Genomic DNA, 24,280 nt, shown 5'->3' with positions numbered 1-24,280 from the left:
GTCAGAAAACACAATGCCTGAGACTCCAGGCACTCTTTTGTGACTGAATGTCCTCAATGTTCCATAGACATAACAGAACGCTCCCCCCCACCCCGAGCCCTCACGCGCAGTGAGGTCACTGAATCACCGGGAGGGACTTTTGCACATCCTTATTGCGTAGGTTTTCTATTTATTGTCAGATATTTTAGAGCGGTTCTTAAAAAACGCAAGCTCATCGACACAGAAAGGCTTTGGATTTCAGGAAATAAAGGAGTAAGGAGCAGGTAATTACATTTTAATAGGGTAGATATGTTAAGGAAGACACATCATTGCCACTGACATTGAATCTAGCAATCAATTCAGAATAATGCCAATTTGCTAAATTACTATTTCTTTTATTAATTGTTATGCTCACACGTTTTGAAACGTTTTAATGGTTCTATTGTGACTGTTATGTCCCTGTGGTATCTGATGCTTCTGTGGTTTGCCTGATGAACCCTATTATAAAGACTACTGTTCTTGATTGTTTGGCCTGGTTTACTAAAGCTTGCACTGGTGCAAAGTGAAGCAGATCGATGCAGAGCCACACAAATTCTCACAAGTATATTTTCTACCCAGCAATGAGCACTGAAAAGTGCCTTTTTCTCAATCACAACCCCTTTCTACTCCCATGCTTTGCTTTATGTCAAGGTCGTGTTATAGTGCCCATAGCTTTTTACGCAAAGCCTAATCTACCAAAAGAGCCAGACCGGCCTGCAGTGCTAAGCACACATCCAGTGCATGGGATCCTCCTGTGTACGCCTAAGCATTGACATATGGACTGGAAGGGCATGTTTTCAGTACAAATCCTATGCTACGCTGAGCACACACACCTCTGCAGCATGGTGAGAGGCTGTGTCGTGCAATGCTGCCTTGTTTGAGGTCTAGCAAAGGGGATGCACGAGCAGCAGGTCAGTCCTAGTTGCACGATGCAGTGCAGCAAATGTGTTTGCTGCACTGAGTGAAAAATATACTGTTGAAATGCCCAAAGTGATGCCAAGGACCTTGCATCTCATCTTGAGCACTGTGATTCCACCTCAATACCATCAAGTGGGCTACTCTTTCCTTTCAAGATTCAGTCAAGCGATGTGCCAGCCTGCCATCTATGCTGTTATAAGCATCTGGTCATCCTAATATAAAATGAAACTCTTAGTACCTCATATTTACTAATTACCTCGTGGCAATTCATGTCATGGACGGCGATTTATAGAGAAATAAAGCTTTATTTTGTATACCTTGAGTCTCAAGCTATTTTTGCAATTTATCAAATGTATTTAGCTGGATTGTACTGGTGACTTTAGCGTGTTTGTTCAGGCACAAAGAAAACGAAAAAAAACTTTGTAGAAGATTCTAACAAACTGCTATCCAGATGCCTGCAATGCAGTAATCCACTGAGATTTCTGTCACTGCATTTAGATTTCTTGCAGCACTTTTAATTTTGACAAGTTGTCAGACAGGTATACATAAACCAATTATTAGTCCACTGCACAAATAAGACAACACAAGAAAACTGTCCTTTGAAGCAATCTATTAGTAAATTGCTAAAGATGTTGAGCAACCCATGCAATATATTAGTAAGTTAAAAAGGACAGACACTGTAAATTTATAAACTGTATAAAAATAAATTTGTTGTCAGGATTACATTTTCTAGCTCTAGGAGGATTAAGGGTGGCCAAGACCATTGTTTTAGGTAGGGGTATTGCTGCTATGCCAATAATAATAAGACAAGTTCTACAATAAAAAACGATTGTCTCCCATGTCCATACATTGTAGGAGCATTAACTACGCAGGCTGTCCATTTATTTGTTTTCAAGAACCCTTGCTGGGCAAAGCACACTCTCCGGTGCCCCAGCACAACATCTTGGAGTCCTGGTGGACTCCGACCTATCCTTCTCCAAATCCATCAACAAAGTATATTTAAAGGTTTCCAACTACTCAGTATAAGTAGGATCTTTTTTCCTTTCATCCCAAAATATGCAAGAAAAGATCTGATCCTGGCCCTGGTGCTCGTGCTGTATAGGATGGACTATTGTAACTCTCTCCTAGTGGAATTACCAAAATATCTGGTACACAGAGTTAAGGTGTCAGATTGATTCTAGACCTCAATTTCAAATGAGCTTAGGAAAATACATTGGATCACGGTACATAAAAGATGTTTATTTAAAATCTTGTGCCTCTGCCATAAGTACACCTATAATGGGGGGCAGTGATCATACATGGCTTATCTGTTTGCATGATAACTGCTGGCCTGTCCACTCATATAACAATTCACTTTACACAGGAACATTAGAATTTAACAAACAATGTATTAAAGGGGCATGTGACACTTTATTGAAAATTGATGGCAGGTTTTACGGTGGGCAAAATAGAGCTCCAAGAATGCTGGCCACTGCTGGTGGTGGTGGTGGTGCTGCGGTGGTGGGGGGAAGCTCCAGCCCATCCCCTGCAGCCTCGGACGGCTGCCCACTGCTGATGGTGGTTGTGGGGGGAAGCTCCTGCCCATCCCCTGCAGCCTCGGACGGCTGCCCACTGCTGCTGGTGGTGCTGCTGCTGGTGGTTGTGGGGGGAAGCTCCTGCCCATCCCCTGCAGCCTCCGACGGCTGCCCACTGCTGGTAGTGGTGGTGCTGATGCTGCTGGTGGTGTTTGTGGGGGGAAGCTCCTGCCCATCCCCTGCAGCCTCCGACGGCTGAACAACCATGGTTGTTGTTGGGGGCTCCGACTGAGTTCCAGCACCAGGCCCCTTGTCCTTCCTGCCTGCTAGTGCAGGCCCCTTGCCCTTCCTGGCAGCAGCTGGGGATGGCTCCTTGCTCTTCTTGGAAGCACTTGGGGCAGGCTTCTTGCCCTTCCTGGCAGCAGCTGGGGATGGCACCTTGCCCTTCAAGCGAGCACTTGGGGACGGCTCCTTGCTCTTCCTAGCAGCAGCTGGGGATGGCACCTTGCCCCTCAGGGCAGCATCTGGGAAGGGCTCCTTGCCCTTTCGGGCAGCACTTGGGGCAGGCACCCTTTCCTTGAGGCTGTCTGGTGCCCTGGATCCTTTACCACCACGAGTGGGTGTGGACACTACTGGACCCGTGGACTGGGTGGCTGAGGTGTTTGCCTGGGTTTTTGCCACTCTGGCCCGACGTGAAGGACGGGGGTAGGGGTAGGGAAGAGGTCAATGGTGAAGAGGAAAAGCTGCTTAGGGACTTTGGGGCGGGAAGAGGGAGAAGGTTTGGGAGTGGAGGAAGAGGGAGTGGTTATGGGAGGTATCTGTCTGCTGTGTTTGGGTGCAGGTGCCTGGGCTGAATGCTGTTCTGAGGTGGATGGCTGTTGGGTGTCTGAGTGCTTGCATTTGTGTACCAATGGTGGGGGGACAGACACAGTGGGAGAGGACACAGGGGACATGTGCCTGGCTGTCATGGTGGTATCTGCAAGTAAGGTGTGTGTTCTGATAGGTGTGCTGGTGATGGCGGTAGTGGATAAGTGTTGGATCTGGCCTTTTTCGCAGGGTCATCCCCAACCTTTTTGCCTCCTTCCTTCTATTTTTCCTGACCTGTTTTTGTTGGCTTTTGAACTCTGAGCACTTTACCACTGCTAACCAGTGCTAAAGTGCATATTCTCTCTGTGTAAATGGTACTGTTGATTGGTTTATCCATTATTGGCATATTTGATTTACTAGTAAGTCCCTAGTAAAGTGCACTAGAGGTGCTCAGGGCCTGTAAATCAAATGCTACTAGTGGGCTTGCAGCACTGATTGTGCCACCCACATAAGTAGCACTGTAATTATATCTCAGACCTGCCTAACCCTTCCATTTTCCTACATGTAAGACACCCCTAAGGTAGGCCCTAGGTAGCCCCATGGGCAGGGTGCAGTGTATGGTTAAGGTAGGGCAAATAATAATGTGTTTTATATGTCCTGACAGTGAAATACTACCAAATTCGGTTTTCACTGTTGCAAGGCCTATCTCTCTCATAGGTTAACCTGGGGGCTGCCTATAAACATGATTAAAGTGTATATTCCCTTTGGGAGCAGATAGACATGTGGAGTTTGGGACCTCTGAACTCACAATTTGAAAATACATCTTTTAGTAAAGTTGGTTTTAAGATTGTGTGTTTGAAAATGCCACTTTTAGAAAGTGGGCATTTTCTTGCTTGAACCATTTTTGTGACTCTGCCTGTTTGTGGATTCCCTGTCTGGGTTAGTTTGACAGTTGGGCTGTTTGCACCTCTCTCCAGACAGTTACACAAAGGGGGCTGGAGTGTAGCCTGCATATTCCAATGAGCCATCTGTGCTAGGAGGGAGGGGATGAGTGGTCACTCACACCTGAAAGGGCTGTGCCTGCCCTCGCACAATACAGACTCCAACCCCCTGGTGTGTGTCTGAGGCCTTGCCTGGGCAAGGCACGATTTCACAATCAAGTGAGACTTTCATTTGAAGTAAGCCTACTTCAAAGGCCAAAAAGGGTATAAGAAGAGGACCCAAAACCACAGACTTCAGACACTTCTTGGGGTAGACACTATACCTCACAGACACTTCTGGACAAGAAACCTGCTGGTAAAGAATCCCTGAACCAGACCTGCCAAGAGGAACTTCCTGGCTGCCCAAAGGACTCACTGCGACTACTTTTCTGACAAGGACTGCTGCCTTTCTGTTGCCCTGCTGCCTTGCTGCTCTCTGGCTGCTCTCTGGCTGTGCTGAGAAGTGTTCTCCAAGCGCTTGGATAGAGCTTTCCTCCTGTTTCCTGAAGTCTCAAAACCAAAAAGACTTCACTCTTGCAACTGGACTCCTTGTGCGCCGAAAATTCGATGCACAGCCTGCTAAAAACTATACACAGCCTGCTCCACGGAGAGAAATTCACCGCACACCGAACCGGTACGACGCAGCACAACTTCGCAAGGAGAAGATCGATGCAGCGCCGGAAAACGATGCACAGCCTTTCCTTGCATGGAAAATAATGACGCAAGTCTGTGTGCGAAGTGGTGAAACCGACGCACACCTCTCCATCTTCCACGCATTGCTTCCTCTGCTGTCCCTTTCGGAGATTTTGCACGCGAACCAGGAACTTGGTGCTTGCAAGAGACCTTTATCATTTTTAAGAGACACTTACTTGTTTTTAAAACACTTAAGACACTTTATCCCTCATTACAACCCTGGCGGTCAGTGTTAAAGCGGCGGTATACCGCCAACAGGCAGGCGGTAAAAAAAATGGGATCACGACCATGGAGTAAACCGCCCACACAGACAGCCACTTTAACACTCCATCCGCCATGGCGGTAGCAACAAACACAGCGGCGGTCACCGGCAACAGCCAGGCGGAAGACAATGTACAGCCCACCACATCACAACCCGCCAATCCACCAGCTTTTCCGGTGCGGAACTAACGCCATCAAAAGCACAGCGGAAACAGTGTGTGGAAGGGAAACCACTCACCTCTCAATATTCAATGAAGAACCCGGACGCCATGGAGCCCGAGTTACATGTCCTACCCATGCTGGTCTACCTCTTCATCTACCAGGAATACCAAAGGCGGCGACGACGACCACTGTGAGTACTGATCCTAGTACACAGGGGAGGGGGTAAGAGAGTGACACACACACTCAACACCCCCACCCCCAACACCACACACACAAACACAAGCAGCAACATTACATTTACACCTCGTAACCCCCTGGAAGAACGCAAGGACAAAAGGAATAGAGTCAAATCAGTGATATATTAGAAATATGCAGATATACGTAACGATTATAAAAACAGTATTTACAAAAATATACAATATGTACATAAGGCCATCCATTGTCCTTTCCAAATGTCTGTGGGCCACTAGGCCAAAAATCATGGGCCAAGCACACACTTGACTTCTGCCTCAATATGGAGAGAACACTGCTGGGGCATCAGGTCGAAAACACACAGGCACCTCAGGGGGATGGGGAAGGGGAGAGCACCTCAGAAGATGGTACTACGCCACTGCTCCTTGAGGGGGCTCCATGCCCACAGCGGTGTCCTCGGGAGTGCAAGACCACAGTCTCTCAAGTGGGTGGTCTGCCCACTGCTTGGTCCTGGGGAGTGCAAAGCCAGAGTCTCTCAAGTGGGTGGTCTGTCCACTGCTTGGTCCTGGGGAGTGCAAAGCCACAGTCTCTCTAGTGGATGGCTTTTCCACTGGTTCTGGAGGGGGCTTTGTGCCCAGTGTGCTTCATCCTGCCAAGGATAGGATGAGTGGATGCATATCTCCACTGGTTCTGGAGGGAGCTTTGTGCCCAGTGTGCTTCATCCTGCCAAGGATAGGGTGAGTGGATGCCTTTCTCCACTGGTTCTGGAGGGGGCTTTGTTCAGTGTCCTTCATCCTGCCAAGAATAGGGTGAGTGGATGCATATCTCCACTGGTTCTGGAGGGGGCTTTGTGCCCAGTGTCCTTCATCCTGCCAAGAAGGGGCTGAGTGGATGCTTATCTCCACTGGTTCTGGAGAGGGTCTTGTGCCCAGTGATGCAGCACTTGGTGTGTGGTAGTTCACATTCCCTCACCTGGGTGTCTGAGGCACGAGATTTACAGGGAGCAGGTTGCATGATAGTCCATGGAGGCAGTGATAGACTCCATCCTGCGGAGCCTAGGGCTGCAAATTGGTGTTAGTGCCGGTGCTGGTGCTGCCAGTGGTGGCGGTAGGCTCCACCCCTTCTCCTGCAGCCTCGGATGGCTGCCCACTGGGGATGCTGCTGCTGACAATAGTGGTGCCAACGGCAGTGAAGGTGGCGGTCCTTGCGGCGGTCCCTGCGGTGGGGCAGCTGGCGGTCCTGCCCTCAGTGCAGGTGGTGAAGCTGGCGGTTCTGCTGGTGGGCACCAGGCCTTCACCTGCAGCCTCCGACGGCTGAAGTGCCTTGCCTTGGGTTTTCTGCACCTTCCTCACCCTGGCAGATGCTGTTGTGACCTTGGCTCTGGCAGCTGGAGTTTTTGAGGAGGCCTTGCTGTGTGGGTCGTGCTCCTTGCCCTTGCTGCATGCTGTCCCGTTCTTCACCTTGGCAGGTGGCGGAATGGTTTGGTCCTTTGCAGGGGTTGGTGGCACACTGGCTGGCCTGACGGGTGCCCCCTTTGAGCCTCTGGGAGTTGCAGGTACCACAGCGGATGCCGACTTGGTGGCTGAGGTGCTGGCTTGGGTCCTGGACACCCTGGCCCGAGGGGAAGGACTGGGGTGGAGGGGTAGGGAACAGGTCAATGTTTGCCAGGAAAATCTTTTTAGACACACTGAGATAGGAAGAGGGAGAGGGTTTGGGAGTGGAGGAAGAGGAAGAGGGAGTGGTTGTAGGAGGTGTCTGTCTGCTGAGTTTGGGTGAAGGTGCATGTGCTGGATGCTGTTGTGAGGTGGAAGGCTGTTTTGTGGGTGGGTGCTTGCGTTTGTGTACTGTGGGAGGAGGGGTCACAGACACACTGGGAGAGGACACAGGGGATGTGTGCATGGATGTGGGGGTGGTGAATGCCAGTGAGGGGTGAGTAGTGATGGGCGTGCTGGTGATAGAGGTAGTGGATGAGGATGTAGTGCATGCAGGTGTGAGTGAAGACGATACTGGGAGGGAGGTGGATGATGAGGAGGGGGTCACAGTGGAGGCAGTGGATGTTGGTGTGTCTGCATGGGTATGGTGTTTGTGTGAGTGCCTGGGGGATGATGTGTGGTGCTTGTGTTTGCCTGAGCCACTTCTGGGTGTTGATTGTGTGAATGCTGGTCTGAAGGTGTGCTTGGGATAGGCTGGGGTTGAGGGGATTGGGACTAGGTAGAGGAAGTTGGAGGGGGGAGGCTAGACACAGGGACAAGGGCTGCCATCAGGGAGTTGGCCAGAGCCTGAAATGCTCTCTGTTGGGCCGCCACGCAAGAGTGGATGCCCTCCAGGTATGCATTTGTTTGTTGCAAATGCGTCTCGACACCCTGGATGGCATTCGGTATGGTTGACTGCCCAACAGTGTGGGATCTCAGGAGGTCAATAGCCTTCTCACTGAGGGCAGCAAGGCTGACTGGGGCAGGGCCTGAGGTGCCTGGGGCGAAGGAGATGCCCAGCCTCCTGGGTGAGCGGGCACAGGAAACACGCTGAGGGGCTGCTGGGAGGGCGGTGCTGGTAGGGGGAGTGGTGGCTGTATCTGTTGTGGGGGTGGGCACAGAGGTGTCCACCACCACCAGGGAGCTTCCATTCGAGTAGGAGTCGCTGTCAGTGGTCTCCCCTCCTGTCCCCATTGTGGTGCTCCCCTCGCCCTCCGTCCCACTGGTGCCCTCACCGTCAGTGGATTCGCCTCTAGGCCCATGTGGGATGCAGCTCCCTCCGTCACCGGTGCCTCTGCTCCTCCGCCAGATGATGCTAATGCACATAAGGACAGGGTGACAAAACAAAAAGGGGGGGAAGAAACAGAAGATACACTTGGTCAATGTCAGCAACACCACTACCGTTGGCGGACACAACACACAGGGAGCAGCCCTATGCACTAGGCCATGCCCAACCAGTTACTAAGATAGTCACCAGCCCATGGGTACAATGCTTAACACCATCAGCTGGACACCAGAAACCCACAGAACCCTGCCCAGTAGTAGATGCCCACTAACACTATTGGGGTGGGAGTGCTTCAGAGCCTGACCAACAAGGGACCTACCCTGCCATCTTCTCCCTGGCCTAGGGGCACCCATAGCCCACATCCCCCACCCAGGTAACTCTTCACATGCGCAAAGTCAGGAGTCAGATTCTGTACTCACCCCCTTGTGGCTGCTGTGATGCCTTCAAGCGCCCATCCAACTCTGGATAGGCCACCTCCAGGATGTGGAACATCAGGGGGGTCATGGTGCGACGGGCACCCCTTCCTCGTTGGAAGGCCAGCCCCAGCTGGGCCTCATTCGTCTTCTTTGCCCAGTGGCGCAGGTCTTCCCACCTCTTGCGGCAGTTGGTGCTGTGCATGTCAAAGACCCCAGGGTCCGCACCTCCTTGGCGATGGCACGCTAAATACCCTTTTTCTGGTGGGCGCTGACCTGCAGGGAAAAGACAGCAGAAAAGGGAATTAGTCAACCGTCCGGACCGTCAGACTCATGGCCCACCAGATCCCTCCCATCCCCTGATGCACATACATGGACCACCTTATATGCTGCACTCTGGCCAGGACGCCTCTGCCCCCCCCCACATGTTGCTTACATACACAGCACGACATACTGACCCCCCGCCAGAGAAATGAACAAGTTTTCAGCAATAGAAAAAGCTATCACTCCATGAATGTGCAGATGGTGTGTTTGCTGGACCAGTACATCTCCCATGTGAATGCCAAATATCCTGGCTCTGTGCATGTCGCCTTTATCTTGAGGAATAGCAGCATCCCATATGTGATGGGCCAACTCCAGAGGCACCGGGTGTGGCTAATAGGTGAGCCTAAGGTCCCCACACACTATGAATAGGTGTCTGTGTATGGGGTTGTCCCTAAGCGTTAGTGTGTGTCTAACAGATGTCCCTCAATATTTGCAGGTGACTCTGGGTACCCCAACCTCTCATGGCTACTGACCCCAGTGCGGAATGTCAGGGCAAGGGCAGAGGAACGGTACAATGAGGCATATGGGCATACAAGGAGGATTATTGAAAGGACCTTTGGCCTCCTGAAGGCTAGGTTCCCGTGCCTCCATCTGACAGGTGGCTCCCTGTACTCCTCACCCAAGAAGGTGTGCCAGATCATCGCTGCATGTTGCATATTGCACACCCTGGCCTTGAGACGCCAGGCGCCTTTTCTGCAGGAGGATGTGCCTGGAGATGGTCTTGTGGCAGCAGTGGAGCCTGTGGACAGTGAGGAAGAGGAGGCAGAGGAAGAAGATGTTGAAAACAGAAGCAATATAATTCAGCAGTACTTCCAGTGACACACAGGTAAGACACTGTAAGTTCACTGTACATTTCAGTTATCTGTTGGACATTGTACTAGGCAGCCTCTTACCCTATGTCTATGGCCACTGACTGTACCCTTTGGCATCTCTATTTTCAGATCTCTGTGTCCCACTCTGGCTCCTGCTCTGTGTACTGCTGCCCACCAACGGTCATTCCTGGGAATGGTGGTATGCTCCCAGGAAGTTGGAGAGTGCCTCGTGGAGAGTGGGTTCCTGGGCCTGTCCTCGCCCTGTCGCACAGCAGTCCTCCCAGCTTCCCTATTGTCCTGTGCCTCTGTCCCCTGAACCGTGTGCCCCCTGCCACTGACCCCAGGTCCCTGGTCGTCCTGTGTTTGTGGGGTTGCCTGGGGTCCCTGTAGTGGTGGACACACTGCTGACTGACGTGTCCTGGGGACAGAGGGATGGGCTCGCTGGGTGGGTGCTGTGCTGGTGTTTCCTGAGGGTGGAGGCTCTGTGGTGGGTTGGGACTGTGGCAGGGGAACCGACTGTCCAGAGGTCCCTGATGGGCCAGGTGGGTCATCCTGATCCAGGCGTTCGGAGCTGCTGTCGTCACTGTGGGCCTCTTCAGGTGGGGGACTGGATGTAGCTGGCACCTCCTCTCCGGTGACGTTGAGTATGGGTCCTGTGGGGATGCAAATGCAGTGTTAATGTATCTGCCTGTACCATCTTGTGCATGTGTTTGTTTCCCTGTATGGTTGTGATTTCCCTGTCAGCCTGGCCTTGTGTGAGTGGTGATTTTGTGGGCTGGGTGAGTCTCTCTATTGGGCATGCTGTGGTGATGGGTGTCCATGCAGGTCTGTGTTGGAGGTGCATGCTTTGGTGTTGCATGCACGACTTGGTATTGGGATGGGTGGGTTGTGATAGTGGGGTATATGTGAGGTGTTGAGTGATGGGTTGAGGGTAGGGGTAGGAGTTTGTGATGGCATGCAGGTAGGGTGGTGGGGATAAAGTAGTAAAGATTTGACTTACCAGAGTCCAGTCCTCCTGCTACTCCTGCGAAGCCCTCAGGATGCATAATTGCCAAGACTTGCTCCTCCCATGTGCTTAGTTGTGGGGGAGGAGGTGGAGGTCCACCGCCAGTCCTCTGTACTGCTAATTGGTGTCTTGCAACCACAGAACGCACCTTCCCCCCCTAGGTCGTTCCAACTCTTCCTGATGTTATCCCTGGTTCTTGGGTACTGTCCCACGGCATTGACCCTTTCCTCGATTCTCCACCATAGCTCCATCTTCCTAGCAATGGATGTCTGCTGTGATCAGAATAGCTGTGGCTCTACCCGGATGATTTCCTCCACCATGACCCTTAGCTCCTCCTCTGAAAACCTGAGGTGTTTTTGGGGTGCCATGGATGTGGTGTGAGTGATATGTGTGAGGATGAGTGGGGTGATGTGTGGGGTGATGTGCTGGGGTGTATGCTGTGATGTGCGTGGATGGTGTATGGGTGATGGTGTTCTGTGCCTCTGATTGAGCGGGTGCTCCTGGCTTGTGTCTCTCTGTTGGCAATCTTTTTTTCGTTGAAAGGGTTGTGGGTAATGTGGGTGTGTGTTTTATAGTGGTGTGAGGGTGTGGTGTGTGTATGTGTGTCAGGTGTGTGTACTTTGAATTGTCCAATGTGGTGATGTTTTGTAAATATGTGTGTATTTTTAGTGTGGCGGTGTGTACCGCCAATGGTTTACCGCAATTGAAAGACCGCTGCGGTGATTCATGGGTCGTGATACTGTGGGCTTTTTCCTGTCGGCGTAACGGTCTGGGTTTGGCTATCACCAGTTTATCACTGACCTTTGGGCTGGCGGACTTGTGTGGGTGTCTGTGTTGTGGCGGAATTCTCAGTGTGGGTCATGATACCCATAGCGGAAGACTGCCGCCGGCATGGTATGTTGGCGGCCGTCTGCACGGCGGTAGGCGGCATTTACCGCCACAGTTGTACTGAGGGCCTTTATATCACTTTTTCAGTAATATCTCTACATTTACTTATTGCATCTTTGATCGTTTTGACCTGCAAATTTCCAGATAAATATTATACATTTTTCTAAATACTGTGTGGTGTACTTTTGTGGTGCTATATTGTGTTATTGTATGATTTATTGCACAAATACTTTACACATTGCCTTCTAAGTTAAGCCTATATTATTACACATTGCCTTCTGAGTTAAGCCTGACTGCTCAGTGCCAAGCTACTAGAGGGTGAGCACAGGATAATTTGGATTGTGTGTGACTTACCCTGACTAGACTGAGGGTCCTTGCTTGGACAGGGGGTAACCTGACTGCCAAAGACCCCATTTCTAACAATGAGGATGTAGTGCATGCAGGTGTGAGAGTAGACGCAACTGGGAGGGAGGTGGAGGAGGAGGGGGCCGCAGTGGATGTTGGTATGTCTGCATCTGGATGGTGTTTGTGTGAGTGCCTCTGGGATAAAGTGTGGTGCTTGTGTTTGCCTGTGACATTCTTGTGTGTTGTCCTCTGTGAATGCTCGTCTGCCTGTATGCTTGGGATAGGTTGGGGTTGAGGGGAATGGGATTGGGAAGAGGAAGTTGGAGGGTGGAAACAGGACAATGGCTGCCATCAGAGAGGGGGCCAGAGCCTGGATTGATCTCTGTTGGGCCACCAAGCCAGTGTGAATGCCCCCCAGAAAGGCATTGGTCTGTTGCATTTGGGCTGGAAGCCCCTGGATGCCATACCCAATGGTTGACTGCCCAACAGAGATGGATCACAGGAGGTCAATAGCCTCCTCACTCAGGGCAGCAGGGCTCACTGGGGGACGGCCTGAGGTGCCTGGGGCGAAGGAGATGCCCACCCTCCTGGGTAAGTGGGCACAGGCAACTCGATGAGGGGCTACTGGGAAGGCGGTGCTGGTATGGGGTTGGCGGCTGTACTTTTAGTTGGGGTGGTCACAGAAGTGTCCGCCACCACCAGGGAGCTTCTATTGAGGAGGTATATGTCCGAACTGTCCCCTCCAGACCCCGCCATGGTGCTCCCCTCGCCCTCCGTCCCACTGGTGCCCTCATCGTCGGTGCACTTTGCCTCCTGGGTCCTGTGGGATGCAGCTCCCTCCGTCGCCGGTGCGTCTGCTCCTCCGCCAGATGATGCTAATGCACATAAGGACAGGATGACAAAACAAAAAGGGGGGGAGAAACAAAGGATACACTGGGTCAATGGCTGCACCAACACCACCGTTGGCGTACATACCACCCTCACACACAGGGAACAGGCCTACGCACTGTAAAATTCACTACCAGTAACAATGCTAGCCACCAGGGCATGGGGAGGGACACATACCCCCAACTGCAGCATCCCTGGGACCCACACAGCCCTGCCCAGTAGTGGATGCCTACAAGCTAGGTAGGAGGAATATCAGAACCCTGCCCATCATGGGACCTACTCTGCAATGTCAGGCCTGGCCTAGGGGCACCCACAGACACACATCCCCCAGCCAGATACCACCCTACCATGCGTAAGTTATAGTGATGGGCACTGTACTCACCCCCCTGTGGCTGCTGTGATGCCCTCAAGTGCCCATCAAGCTCCGGATAGTCCACCATCAGTGTGCGTGCCATCAAGGGGGTCAGGGTTCGCCGGGCACCCTTTCCTCGTTGGGAGACCATCCCCAGCTGGGCCTCCACGGCCTTCCATGCCCAGCGTCTCAGGTCCTCCCACCGTTTCCGACAGTGGGTGCTCCGCCTGCAGTAGACACCCAGGGTCCGCACATCCTTGGATTGGCATGCCATATACCCTTCTTTTGATGCAGAGAAATACACACAGGGAAAGGTATTAGTCAGACCGTCCTGCCTGTTACACTTATGGCCCATCATATCCCTTCACATCGCCAATTGCAAACACAGGGCCCATCTCACAAGCTGCACGCCGCCCAGGGGACATCCACCAACCCCCCCCTACACGAGGCCTTCACACACACCACTCCATGCATTAATGCCCCATGCATTTTGCTCACAGTGTACTCACCTGTTGGTCTGGAGGCCCATACAGCAGTCCATACTGGTGTAGGACCCCATCCACCAGCCTCTCCAACTCTGCCGAGGTGAAGGCAGGGGCCCTTTCCCCAGTCACACGTGCCATGGTAGGTTCCAGACAAAGGTCACAGCAGCACATGCAGTGTAGGTCTTCTCCTGTTGTAGGTCAGACAGCAAGTGAGAGAACAGATAGAAAATGGCAGTGACGTCCGCGGCGGTGCATACCGTCACCGCCGGCGTACATCACCATTGGCCACTGTACCCCTTAGGGGCCAATATTAATCATTGAGGCATTGCACGGCGGTTCCCGACCTCCTCCCACAATGGCGCACAACATCAGCGGAATTACCTCACTTCCACCTGCCCCTCCACACAGGACAGGTGGACACCATTTTAGGGGGGGCAGGTCCTGGATTATAACTGCGTCACAGTTCACAATTGCACATACAGGACAAATCCCACTTATACATTTCAAAGTAACATCATGCATTGTACTGTTGTGGCTACAATGTTCAATTTGTGGCCGGCTCCTCACTCTTTTGCCCCATAGATTGCTACTGCTGCGGATGAATAGGAGATGGAGACATACCCCGGTGTACAGACCTCTGGTGGACTTGGCAACAATGGAGGACAGGCACATTATCCTCACCTACAGACTTGATAGGGCCACAATGCAAGAGTTATGTGCCCACTTGGAGCCAGACCTGATCTCAGTTATCCGTCAGCCCATTGGGATCCTCCCTCTTGTGCAAGTCCTATCTGTGTGCTCCATTTCCTGGCAACTGGTTATTTCCAAGTGACAGTGGGCTTGGCAGCAGGAATGTCACAGTCAATGTTCTCAGTAGGACTGACCAGAGTGTTGTCTGCCCTGATTAAACACATGTGCAGCTATATTGTATTCCCTCAGGTGGAGGATTTGGCCACAGTGAAAGCTGACTTCTGTGCAATGGGACATATCCCCAACATCATTGGGGCAATTGATGGAACACATATTGCATTTGTCTCCCCCCCCCCCCCCGGCAAAATGAACAGGTATACAGAAATCTAAAGAGTTTTCATTCCATGATTGTCCAGATGGTGTGCCTGGTGGACCACTACATCTCCCATGCCAATGCTAAGTATCCTGGGTTTGTGCATGATGCCTTTATCCTGAGGAATAGCAGCATCCCAAATGTGATGGCCCACCTACAGAGGCACAGGGTGTGGCTAATAGGTGAGCCCTGGTTCCCACCCAGTGGATGTTGGTGTGTGGGTATGGTGTAGGCCATGTGGGATAGTGTGTGGCTAAATGTTGTTCCTCCATATTTGCAGGTGACTCAGGTTACCCCAACCTATCATGGCTACTGACCCCTGTGAGGAATCCCAGGACAAGGGCAGAAGAATGTTACAATGAGGCACATGGGCGTACAAGAAGGATAATAGAACGTACCTTTGGTCTCCTGAAGGCGAGGTTTTGGTGCCTCCATCTAACAGGTGAATGAATCCCTGTTCTACTCACCCAAGAAGGTCTGCCAGATAATCGTGGCATGCTGTATGTTGCACAACCTTGCCCTGAGACGCAATGTGCCTTTTCTTCAAGAGGAGGAGGCTGGAGATGGCCGTGTGGCAGCAGTGGACCCTGTGGACAGTGAGGATGAGGAAGCATAGGATGTGGATGCGGACAACAGAACTGCAGTGATCAGACAATACTTCCAATGACACACAGGTAGGATTACACACAGGGATAATTACCTTATCTTTCATTGACATTTTCTTGTTTATCTTTGTCACTGGCATGCTGTTATTTTCCACTTCTATGCCCACTCACTGTACCCTTTGGTAACTCATTTTGCAGATGTTGGTGCCCCACTATCGCTCCTGGTGTGATCACTGCAGCCAACTACAGCTCTTTCCAATGTAAACATTACTGTACATTTTAAATGCAATGTTTGAACCTGGTCAAACGAATACATACTTAAATCATTTGGCATACTCCATACTTGTATTTTTTCAAAGGGTGTTTATTTAAGTGCTAAGAAGTAGAGGGGCAAGTGCATTGGGCTGGGTTGATGATGGAGGAAAGTCCAGGGTATAGTTCCAGTCCATTGGTAGCACAGGTGCATAGTCCAAGGTGACATAGGACAGGGAGTAATGGCAGTTCAAGGTGGACAGGGTGACAGAGTGGGACATAAGGGTGACAATCAGGAGAGTCTCATTTCCTGGCGGGGGTCTTGGCAATAGTCTCTGGTTTCTGCCTGAATCGCAAGGAACATTTGCAGGGTGGTTCTCCTTCTGCAGGGGGAGGGGTGCTGGTGGCCTGTTGGTCCTGTGGTGGGGCCTCCAGTCCTCTAGCAGAGGTGGAAAGCAGTTCAGATGTCTGGCTAGTGGCAGGGGCCCACTGTTGTGAGGCTGCCTCCCTCATAGTGTTGGCCATGTCTACCAGCACCCCTGCAATGGAGACCAGGGTGGTGTTAATGGCCTGCAAGTCCTCCCTGATCCCCTGGTACTGTCCCTCCAGCAGCTGCCTGTTCTCCTGTACGTTGGCCAGGATCTTGCTCAGCGTATCCTGGGAATGTTGGTATGTGCGTGCCTCCTGGAGAGTCGGTTCCCTGGGCCTGTCCTCCCCCTGGCGCACAGCAGTCCTCCCAATTTCCCTGTTGTCCTCTGCCTCTGTCCCCTGAACCATGTGCCCACTGACACTGCCCCCAGGACCCTGATTGTCTTGGGGGCGAGGTGTGCCCTGGGGTCCCTGTAGAGGTGGACACACTGCTGATTGACGTGTTCTGGGGACAGAGTTATGGGTACGCTGGGTGGCTGCTGTGGTGGTGTTTCCTGAGGGGGAAAGCTCCGTGGTGGTGTGTGACTGTGGCTGGGTAACCAACTGTCCAGAGGTCCCTGATGGGCCAGGTTGGTCATCCAGATCTAGGCGACCAGAGTCGCTTTCATCACTGTGGGCCTCTTCTGTGGGAGGACTGGATAGTGCTGGCACCTCTTCTCCGCTGACATTGGCTGGGGTACCTGTGGGGATGTGAATGCAGTGTTATTGTTTCTCTGTGTGACATATTGTGCATCAGTGGGTTGCCCTCTTTGGTGGTATTCGTCCTGGCAGCTTTCACTTGGTAGGATAGCTGATAGCTGATAGCTTGTGGGATAGCTGATTCTCTCTAGTGTGCATGCTTTAGTGATAGGTGTCCATCCAGGGCTGTGAGTGGTGTCCATGCATTGGTGGTGCATGCAGGGCTTGGCATTGGAATGAGTGATATGTGATGGTAGGGTGTGTGGGAGGTGGTGGAGTGATGGGAGTGAGGGTGAGGGTGAGGATAAGTGATGGCATGCAGGTAGGAGGGTAGTAGTAGTATAGAGTTGACTTACCAGAGTCCAGTCCTTCTGCTACTCCTGCCAGGCCCTCAGAATGCATGATTGCCAAGACTTGTTCCTCCCATGTTGTTAGTTGTGGGAAGGAGGTGGGGGTCCACCGCCAGTCCTCTGTACAGCGAGTTGGTGTCTTGCTGCAATGGAACGTACTTTCCCCCGCAGGTCATTCCACCTCTTCCTGATGTCATCCCTGGTTCTTGGGTGCTGTCCCACAGCGTTGACCCTGTCCATGATCCTCCGCCATAGCTCCATGTTCCTAGCAATGGATATCTGCTGCACCTGTGCTCCAAATAGCTGTGGCTCTACCCGGATGATTAGCTCCACCATGACCCTTAGCTCCTCCTCTGAGACTCGGGGGTGTCTCTGTGGTGCCATGGGTGTTGTGTGAGTAATGTGGGTGAGGGTGTGTAGGGTGATGTGTTGGGATGTGTGATGTAAGGTGCGTGGGTGGTGTATAGGTGATGGTGGTGTGTGGCTCTGGTCTTGTCTGTGGTCATGGTGTCTGTCTCGTGCCAATGATTTGTATTCATAAAGGGATATGGGTAGTGTGGGTGGGTGTTTTATAGTGGTGTGGGTGTGTGGGTGTGGTGTGTTTATGTGTGTCAGGTGTGTGTAGTTTGATTTGTCCAGTGTGGTGCTGTTTTGTTTGAGTGTGTGTATTTTGAGCGTGGCGGTATGTACTGCCAATGGTTTACCGCAGTTGAATGTCCGCCATGGTGATTCATGGGTCATAATGTGGTGGGCGTTGTTCTGTTGGCATAACGGTGTGAGTTTGGATACCGCCAGTTTATCACTGACCTTTGGTGTGGCGGATTTGTGTCTGTGGCTGAATAGTGACGGATTGGTGTGTGTGTGTCATAACATGGTGAGCGGATGTCTGCGGCGGCGGTGGTATGTTGGCGGCAGTCAGCGTGGCGGTAAGCGGGATTTTCCACCAATGTCATAATGAGGGCCTAAGTTTTACACTAGGAGGAATTTGTGACATGTGGTTGGCTAGTCCTATAAATGGTAAATTTGAAGATATTTTCCTTGCTATGAGGTCCCAGCCTGTCACAGAAAGCAATGTGAATAAGTATCATTATTCCAAAATTATATAACAGTATATATAAAACAGGCTTCTGCGAAATGATTTAGTGTTTAGGATAAAAGTACATAGTTTAACAATACGTAATCAGACTGCACATAGTAACAACATTTTTATGTGTCCATTAAAAAGCTACTTTGCAGAACTCATCTGGTAAAACCCTAATATTACCTCTCAAACAGAATACATCTTTGTTACCATAAAGCTTCAAGCAACTGCCTCAATTATTCCCAATACTGGCTTCCAAGAAGCCTTAACATGTGGTGATTAACCAACTGCAGATATTTACATTTCTTTCAGGTAGCAAATTTCCTGGTTAGAAGGCCTGTTCTTCTCAAGCTCTCTGTCCCTCCCTAAACTTCACAGCACTGGTGACCTGCCCCCATCCCCCTTCACTTTCAGTCAGAGGCGCTCAAGGTCCGCGTTAATGGTTCAGAGATGTAATTTTTTTAACATCAAGTACTGGAAAAAGCAATAATGCCCCATCTTTGGGATCTATTGGCTTTGCCAATGGCATTTACCCATGTTGCACAGCATCCATGATGCTGTGCAGGAAGGCTAAAAAAAAACAAAAAAAGCCTTTGACTTGGTCATTTTGTAGGACCACGCACTGCACATAAATAATCTGAAATGGATTGGTAACTAAAAAGAAAATGTAGGAAATGTTTTTGTTTTGAACTGGATGGCAAAGCAACATGGAAGCAAACACATAAGGATGGAAGCAATAAGGGTTGCGGGTGAGGTTGAAAGCAACATCAGGGAGTGAATGGGGAAAGCAACACAGAGGGTGCAAGTGGGGGAAAGCAGACAACAGAGAGAAAGAGAGAGAGAGAGAGCAAAATGAAGGACTGGGTGAAACAAACAAATGAAAGAGCAACATGAGGTGAAGTGGGGTAGAAGCATATGGCTGAGAAAACAAGAGGGAAGAAGTGCATGAGGACAAGTGGAGCATAGAGGGTGTGGAGAGAAGCACATGAGCGACAGAGAGCAACATGGAGTGCAGGGGCAGAGAAGTACATGAAGGAGATAGCTGGGAAAACAGGTGCATTCCCATGGAGTTTTTAACCCAGAAAAAAAGGAGTGCTTGAAAATCAAGTAGTGGAACCATAGAAGGCAGCCGATCAAAAGAGATGGTAAAGATGGTTGGTAAATGAGAGAGACAAATACAAGAATGACAAGTTGGGATACAAATACTAAGCAGATAAATGAGAGTGACAGGAGAGCCAGCCAATGGTAAACTACAGGGAGGCTCCAGGCCCCTGTATGTTCTTGGCAAGCTCCCAATATGTCTTTCGCAACCGACTAAACAAACAAGAGAACTGTTTTTGTAAAATTAAAAATCATGGGCACATTAGTCCAAATTGATCCTGGCCACGTAGACCCCTATTTACATGCAGACATTCCTTGTTAGCATTAGAGCATGTCACCCTTTCTGAGCAGGGCCCAAGCAACAGAGAGGGAAGATGTGTGTTTTTTCTTCCTTTTGATTACACAAAGGAGTAGACAGCCTGCTTTGGGGCGCAGGCTTAAGAGTGATTGTCCAGTGGCATGGGAAGAGGAGACAGCCTGCATGTATTATTGGTGCTGCAGGTTCAGTGGCACTGTGAACTAAAGGTATAAGGGGCTAACTAAACCCCAATTATAACTGTTTTGCTATCCTTCTTAGCTTGGATTAGGGCCTGGTGCACCTTTGCTGTGCCAATGTTGCTTTAAGCATCAGATAAACAGCCAAAGGGAAGTGGAAAACTGAATCCAAAGAGACACTTTAGCCTGGGCTTCGGAGAGCTAATGCGGAGGGAGACGGGGCAAGATGGGGACCCAGGTTTTTAAGAAATGGCAGAAGAGACGGCTACTTGCAAGAGAGTTTTGCAAGAGAGTTGCTAACAGCTATCCTTACTGAAGTAGGTGCTGTGGCACTGGGGCCAATGGATGTAAGGGGCCCACTGCATCACAATTATGACTGTCTTACTTTACAAAATGGTCTTGGGTCTCATATTCCTTGTTAGCATTAGGGCCGAGGGCGAACCTGCTGTACAAAGAAGAGTAACATGTAGGAAATATATTTTTTTCTGAAAGGGATAGAGAGCTTGTTTCAAGATTGGAGTGATGGCCCGGTATGGGGGTGCACGGGTTAAGAGCTGAAGATGAAGAGGAGATAGCCTGCTACTCTATAATTAGTGCAGTAGCTGCAGTGGGGCTCAGGAGTGTGAGTGGCCAACAACTTACCATTTATGGGGAACAGTGTTTGTTCATCAATTTCTGTTTTTATTTGATGGATTTCTAAGCCTCACCTTAAGGATGGATTATGAACTACAGAAAAAGTACCCCTGAAATGATCCAAGAAGGGGCAAGTAAGAGGACAAGGGCACATGAAAAATCTCTTTAAATCTGACATGAGGTGTAGATTCACCCTTAGGGCATCTTGGCTGGTGAGTAACGGAAGCCCGCCCCCTGGTGCTCCTTCGCAGGAATGTTTAGGGCGCTCGCGCCAGCTTAACCTCTGAGCCCTGCAGCCACAGGGAGCGCCGCCGTGAAAGCTGATGTCTTGCCTCTCATTGATGAGTTACAGGAGAGAAGGGCCACGCCGTCCCCTTTACAGATCGATGAGTCATCCTACAGCTATCCCACAACTATGCACGTCAGTCTCAAACGGCCAGTGTTTTCTTCCTCAGAGTGCAACTCCTCTCCCGTCATGGTCATTCCTCGCAGGCTCCGGTAGGGACAGGTTGCACCTCCACAGGCAAAGGTAAACGGACGAAACCACCTTCTGCTTTCCCTCTTTGGGAGGAAAGAAATATTCATTTATCATTTCAGCTAGTGGTGATGTGGGCACATTTAATTGTGCAAGGATGTGATTTCATTCTGGAAATCTCGTGGTGTTAAATATTGTAGAAACGTTGGTGAGAGGTTATTTTAATTATTATTTGGACCGTTTGTTCGGTTATCTACGCGTTCTATTGACTCAGTCTTTCTTATCCAAGTGTTGCATAAAATGATGTATGTACATATATATGCCCTGCTTATATTTTTTATGCAACGAAAGTCTACTGTTGACTGCATTACTCGCAGTCAGGGTAACTAGAATTAAGTAACTTTGTGGTCACGATTTACTGGGTTGACCGCACTCGCCACACACTCCATCATCCACTGCGTGATTTGTAGATTAAAAAAATAAAATGTTTTTAGTTCAGATGGACCAAAGTTAGAAAACAAGCACTTCAAGTGGTACCGAGTGGTGAGAGACCCTTTGCAAAGGTTTACACAGGTAACTTAGTTAGTTTCTGATGCCTGTATTTAACTGGTACTAATGAGGTAAAACGTTTGATCAAACAGTATTAATGTGTGTTAAAATGACAAAATAGTGAATGGAATAATAATACCACAGATATGCTACATTATGCGGCTTAATTTGACCTTTCTTGACGAATAATATAGTCAACTCTACTGCATAATTTGGTTCTCCTCATGCTTAGAATGTGGACCCATGAAAATAAACAGATTTCTTGAAGATGTGCCCTGTGGACACCCACGGTCACAATGTGTTCACAGTTACATGTGCTGACTGTGTTGTTTAGCGCTACGGAATGTGGAAACCTTAACAGATGTCTATGTTGTGCCAATTGTTATTTCTGGTGATCTCATGTCTGGAAACAAGAATTTATTTGCACAATGCAAGCGCAGAACATATTGTTAGAAGGAAAGGGACAGTCAACCACACCGGATCAAGAGGTAGACAGTCAAGGCATGCAGGTCATGAGACGAAAGAGCTGCACGCAAGGTTTGAATCACTCTCAGAGCTGTGTGTGGTATCTTTTCCTTCCAGGCCCTGTCCTCAGCCCAACCTTGGCCGAAGCTCACAGGAATCCAAGGTGGAAGCAATGTGTTCCAGATGAAGGCAATATAAGGTCCACTTGGCATCTGCGGTTTGAGCAGAAGTGCAATCACTGGCTTTGGAGTGGGTCTTGCTGCTGTGGTTAGTCTTGTGTCAAGGGGCACCGGAGGCCAGCCTTCCACCTGACATTACTGCCACCTCCACATCCAGCTTCATTTCTGATATCACTGCTGCCCCCCCCCCCCTCCAAATCACTCTCGACAGCCAAGAAATACTGCTTAAAGGTAAATCTCAAGATCAGAATATTTCGAGTTTCTTTTAATTTTTTTATAAAATCTTCCATTTATTGACATTTCAAATAATACAGCAGTCCTTCGGCAATTTATGTGCGTTTAATAAATGCGAGTGTACATTTGCGTTTGTATTAACAGGTTTACAGCAAGTGCAAAGTTATTTTGCGTTCATTGTTTTACTGTTCAATTAAAGTAGTCATTTATAAAAATGTCAGTATTATTGTATGCCATGTTACGGGTCATTGATGCTGGTCCCTCTGCGGAGTAAAAGGTGTTGGTGTCCTCTCAGGATATCAGAATTATTTCAAGGTTCGTTTAACGATGTAATTGTTTTTATGCATGTTGCCTGTTCTTCAGAAAACACAATTGTTCTTTGAATTTTGCTGATGCGTATTTTTGGTACTATTTGACTGAAGACGTTTGATCACTCAACTGAAAAAAACAAGTAAGCAAGGGAGGGTTTTATCCATTTGTTTGATGTAGCAATGAAATGGTGCAGCACAAAGGATGTTCTGTGGGCACAGAGGAAGATTTGGTGAATTAAATATGGAAAAATGCTGCAGAATCATTTTTTCACTCCAGGTTAGTGGTAATGGATTGGCTAAATGATGTGGTCTGTTTTCATAAGGAGGCAGGGCCTGTGTATAGTGGCGATGAAGATCTTGTGGCCCTTTTTGTTTGTGATGGCGCTGGAAGGGGCGATGTCGCAGAACAAGCGCAACGTCAAGCAGACTACGAGGCCTCCCGACCGCAAAGACACCGAGCATGCAAGCAACGCCAAGGAGGTCGTGCCCGCAGCCCCCCCCCAAGTGGACAGTGCCATGGCTCCTCAGCAGGCGAGCCCAGTCCTTTCTCAGCAGCCAATCCAACGGCCGGCTGATAACATGAAGCTTTTGTTTCTAAAAAACACCTTGGTGACCTGCAACGATGGGACAGCAGCTGGGTAAGAGTATAACATTGCTGTCGCTCTAGGCGGTTTAAGGTGATTTATTTCATAACATATGTTCATCTCACTCCTAATCACCATTTGCAGGTTCTATTTACGCGAAACCAAGTGGAGCAAACGCTGGCTCATATTCTTAGAAGGTAGTGTGTACTGATAGGCTAAGTAAATTGTATGCTTTTACATGCTTTGTGTCCTTAATCGCATGCTTTTGGGCGATTTGTTGTGCACTACTTTATACACTAAATTGTCTGCTATCGACTGAGTGACTGTGTACCACAGTGCATGCTGTTGTGTGATGTGTTGTGTACTGATTTGTTTACTGGTTTGGAAGCTGTTGGGCGATTTGTTGTGTACTGATTTATTTACTGATTTGCATGCGGTTGGGTGATTTGTTGTGTACTGATCTGCATGCTGTTCTTCATTCTTGTGAGTGCTTTATGTTGTACTGAAATGTATGCTTAATTCCATTCTATTGGGCGATTTGTTGTGCACTGATTTATGCGCCAGATTGCATGCCGTTGACTGATCGTGCACTATTTTGCATGGTCATTTTCATGCTGTAGGATGAGGAAAACATCAGAGCAGGGGCAGTAGCCATTAAGGGCTGCAGTGATTCAACAAACGACAGATTGTGGGGCAGCACCCCAAGAAACGTTCCGTTTGTTGTATCATTTTGTGGAAAACGAGGTCTGCTTGGTAGATGGACTTACTTTCTTGCACATTGTTCTGAACAGAGGTTCTTGTTTCTGCCCAGGTGGATTGTTTTGCTTTAGCAAAGACACGTGTGACATGAGATACAAAAGCAGTCGTAAGCTTATGAGCTCTTCTGAGTGGAGTCAAACAAGAAAAGGTGATTTTCCCTTATTTTTACACGCCCTTTATAAAGATTTGAACCAAGACGTGTGTTTTTTGTTAGGCGTGTGT

At 49.6% G+C, this 24,280-nt stretch overlaps 1 protein-coding gene across 1 annotated transcript in view; it reads left to right on the top strand.

Moving 5' to 3' along the window:
* The first annotated feature begins 20,860 nt into the window (after positions 1–20,860).
* NOTUM (notum, palmitoleoyl-protein carboxylesterase) overlaps positions 20,861–24,280 on the top strand; it is a 62,829-nt gene continuing 59,409 nt past the window's right edge. Inside the window, exons 1-5 of the mRNA XM_069210230.1 lie at positions 20,861–21,031; positions 22,109–22,401; positions 23,039–23,353; positions 23,444–23,496; positions 24,111–24,206. Of these exons, the coding sequence (XP_069066331.1) occupies positions 23,064–23,353; positions 23,444–23,496; positions 24,111–24,206 (439 nt within the window). The 5' untranslated portion in view covers positions 20,861–21,031; positions 22,109–22,401; positions 23,039–23,063. The remainder of the gene's footprint in view (positions 21,032–22,108; positions 22,402–23,038; positions 23,354–23,443; positions 23,497–24,110; positions 24,207–24,280) is intronic.

Source organism: Pleurodeles waltl, chromosome 10 (assembly GCF_031143425.1).
Source record: "Pleurodeles waltl isolate 20211129_DDA chromosome 10, aPleWal1.hap1.20221129, whole genome shotgun sequence".
Classification (NCBI taxonomy): domain Eukaryota; kingdom Metazoa; phylum Chordata; class Amphibia; order Caudata; family Salamandridae; genus Pleurodeles; species Pleurodeles waltl.
The sequence above is the reverse complement of the archived record's forward strand: the minus strand, read 5'-3'. Positions and strand labels throughout refer to the sequence as shown.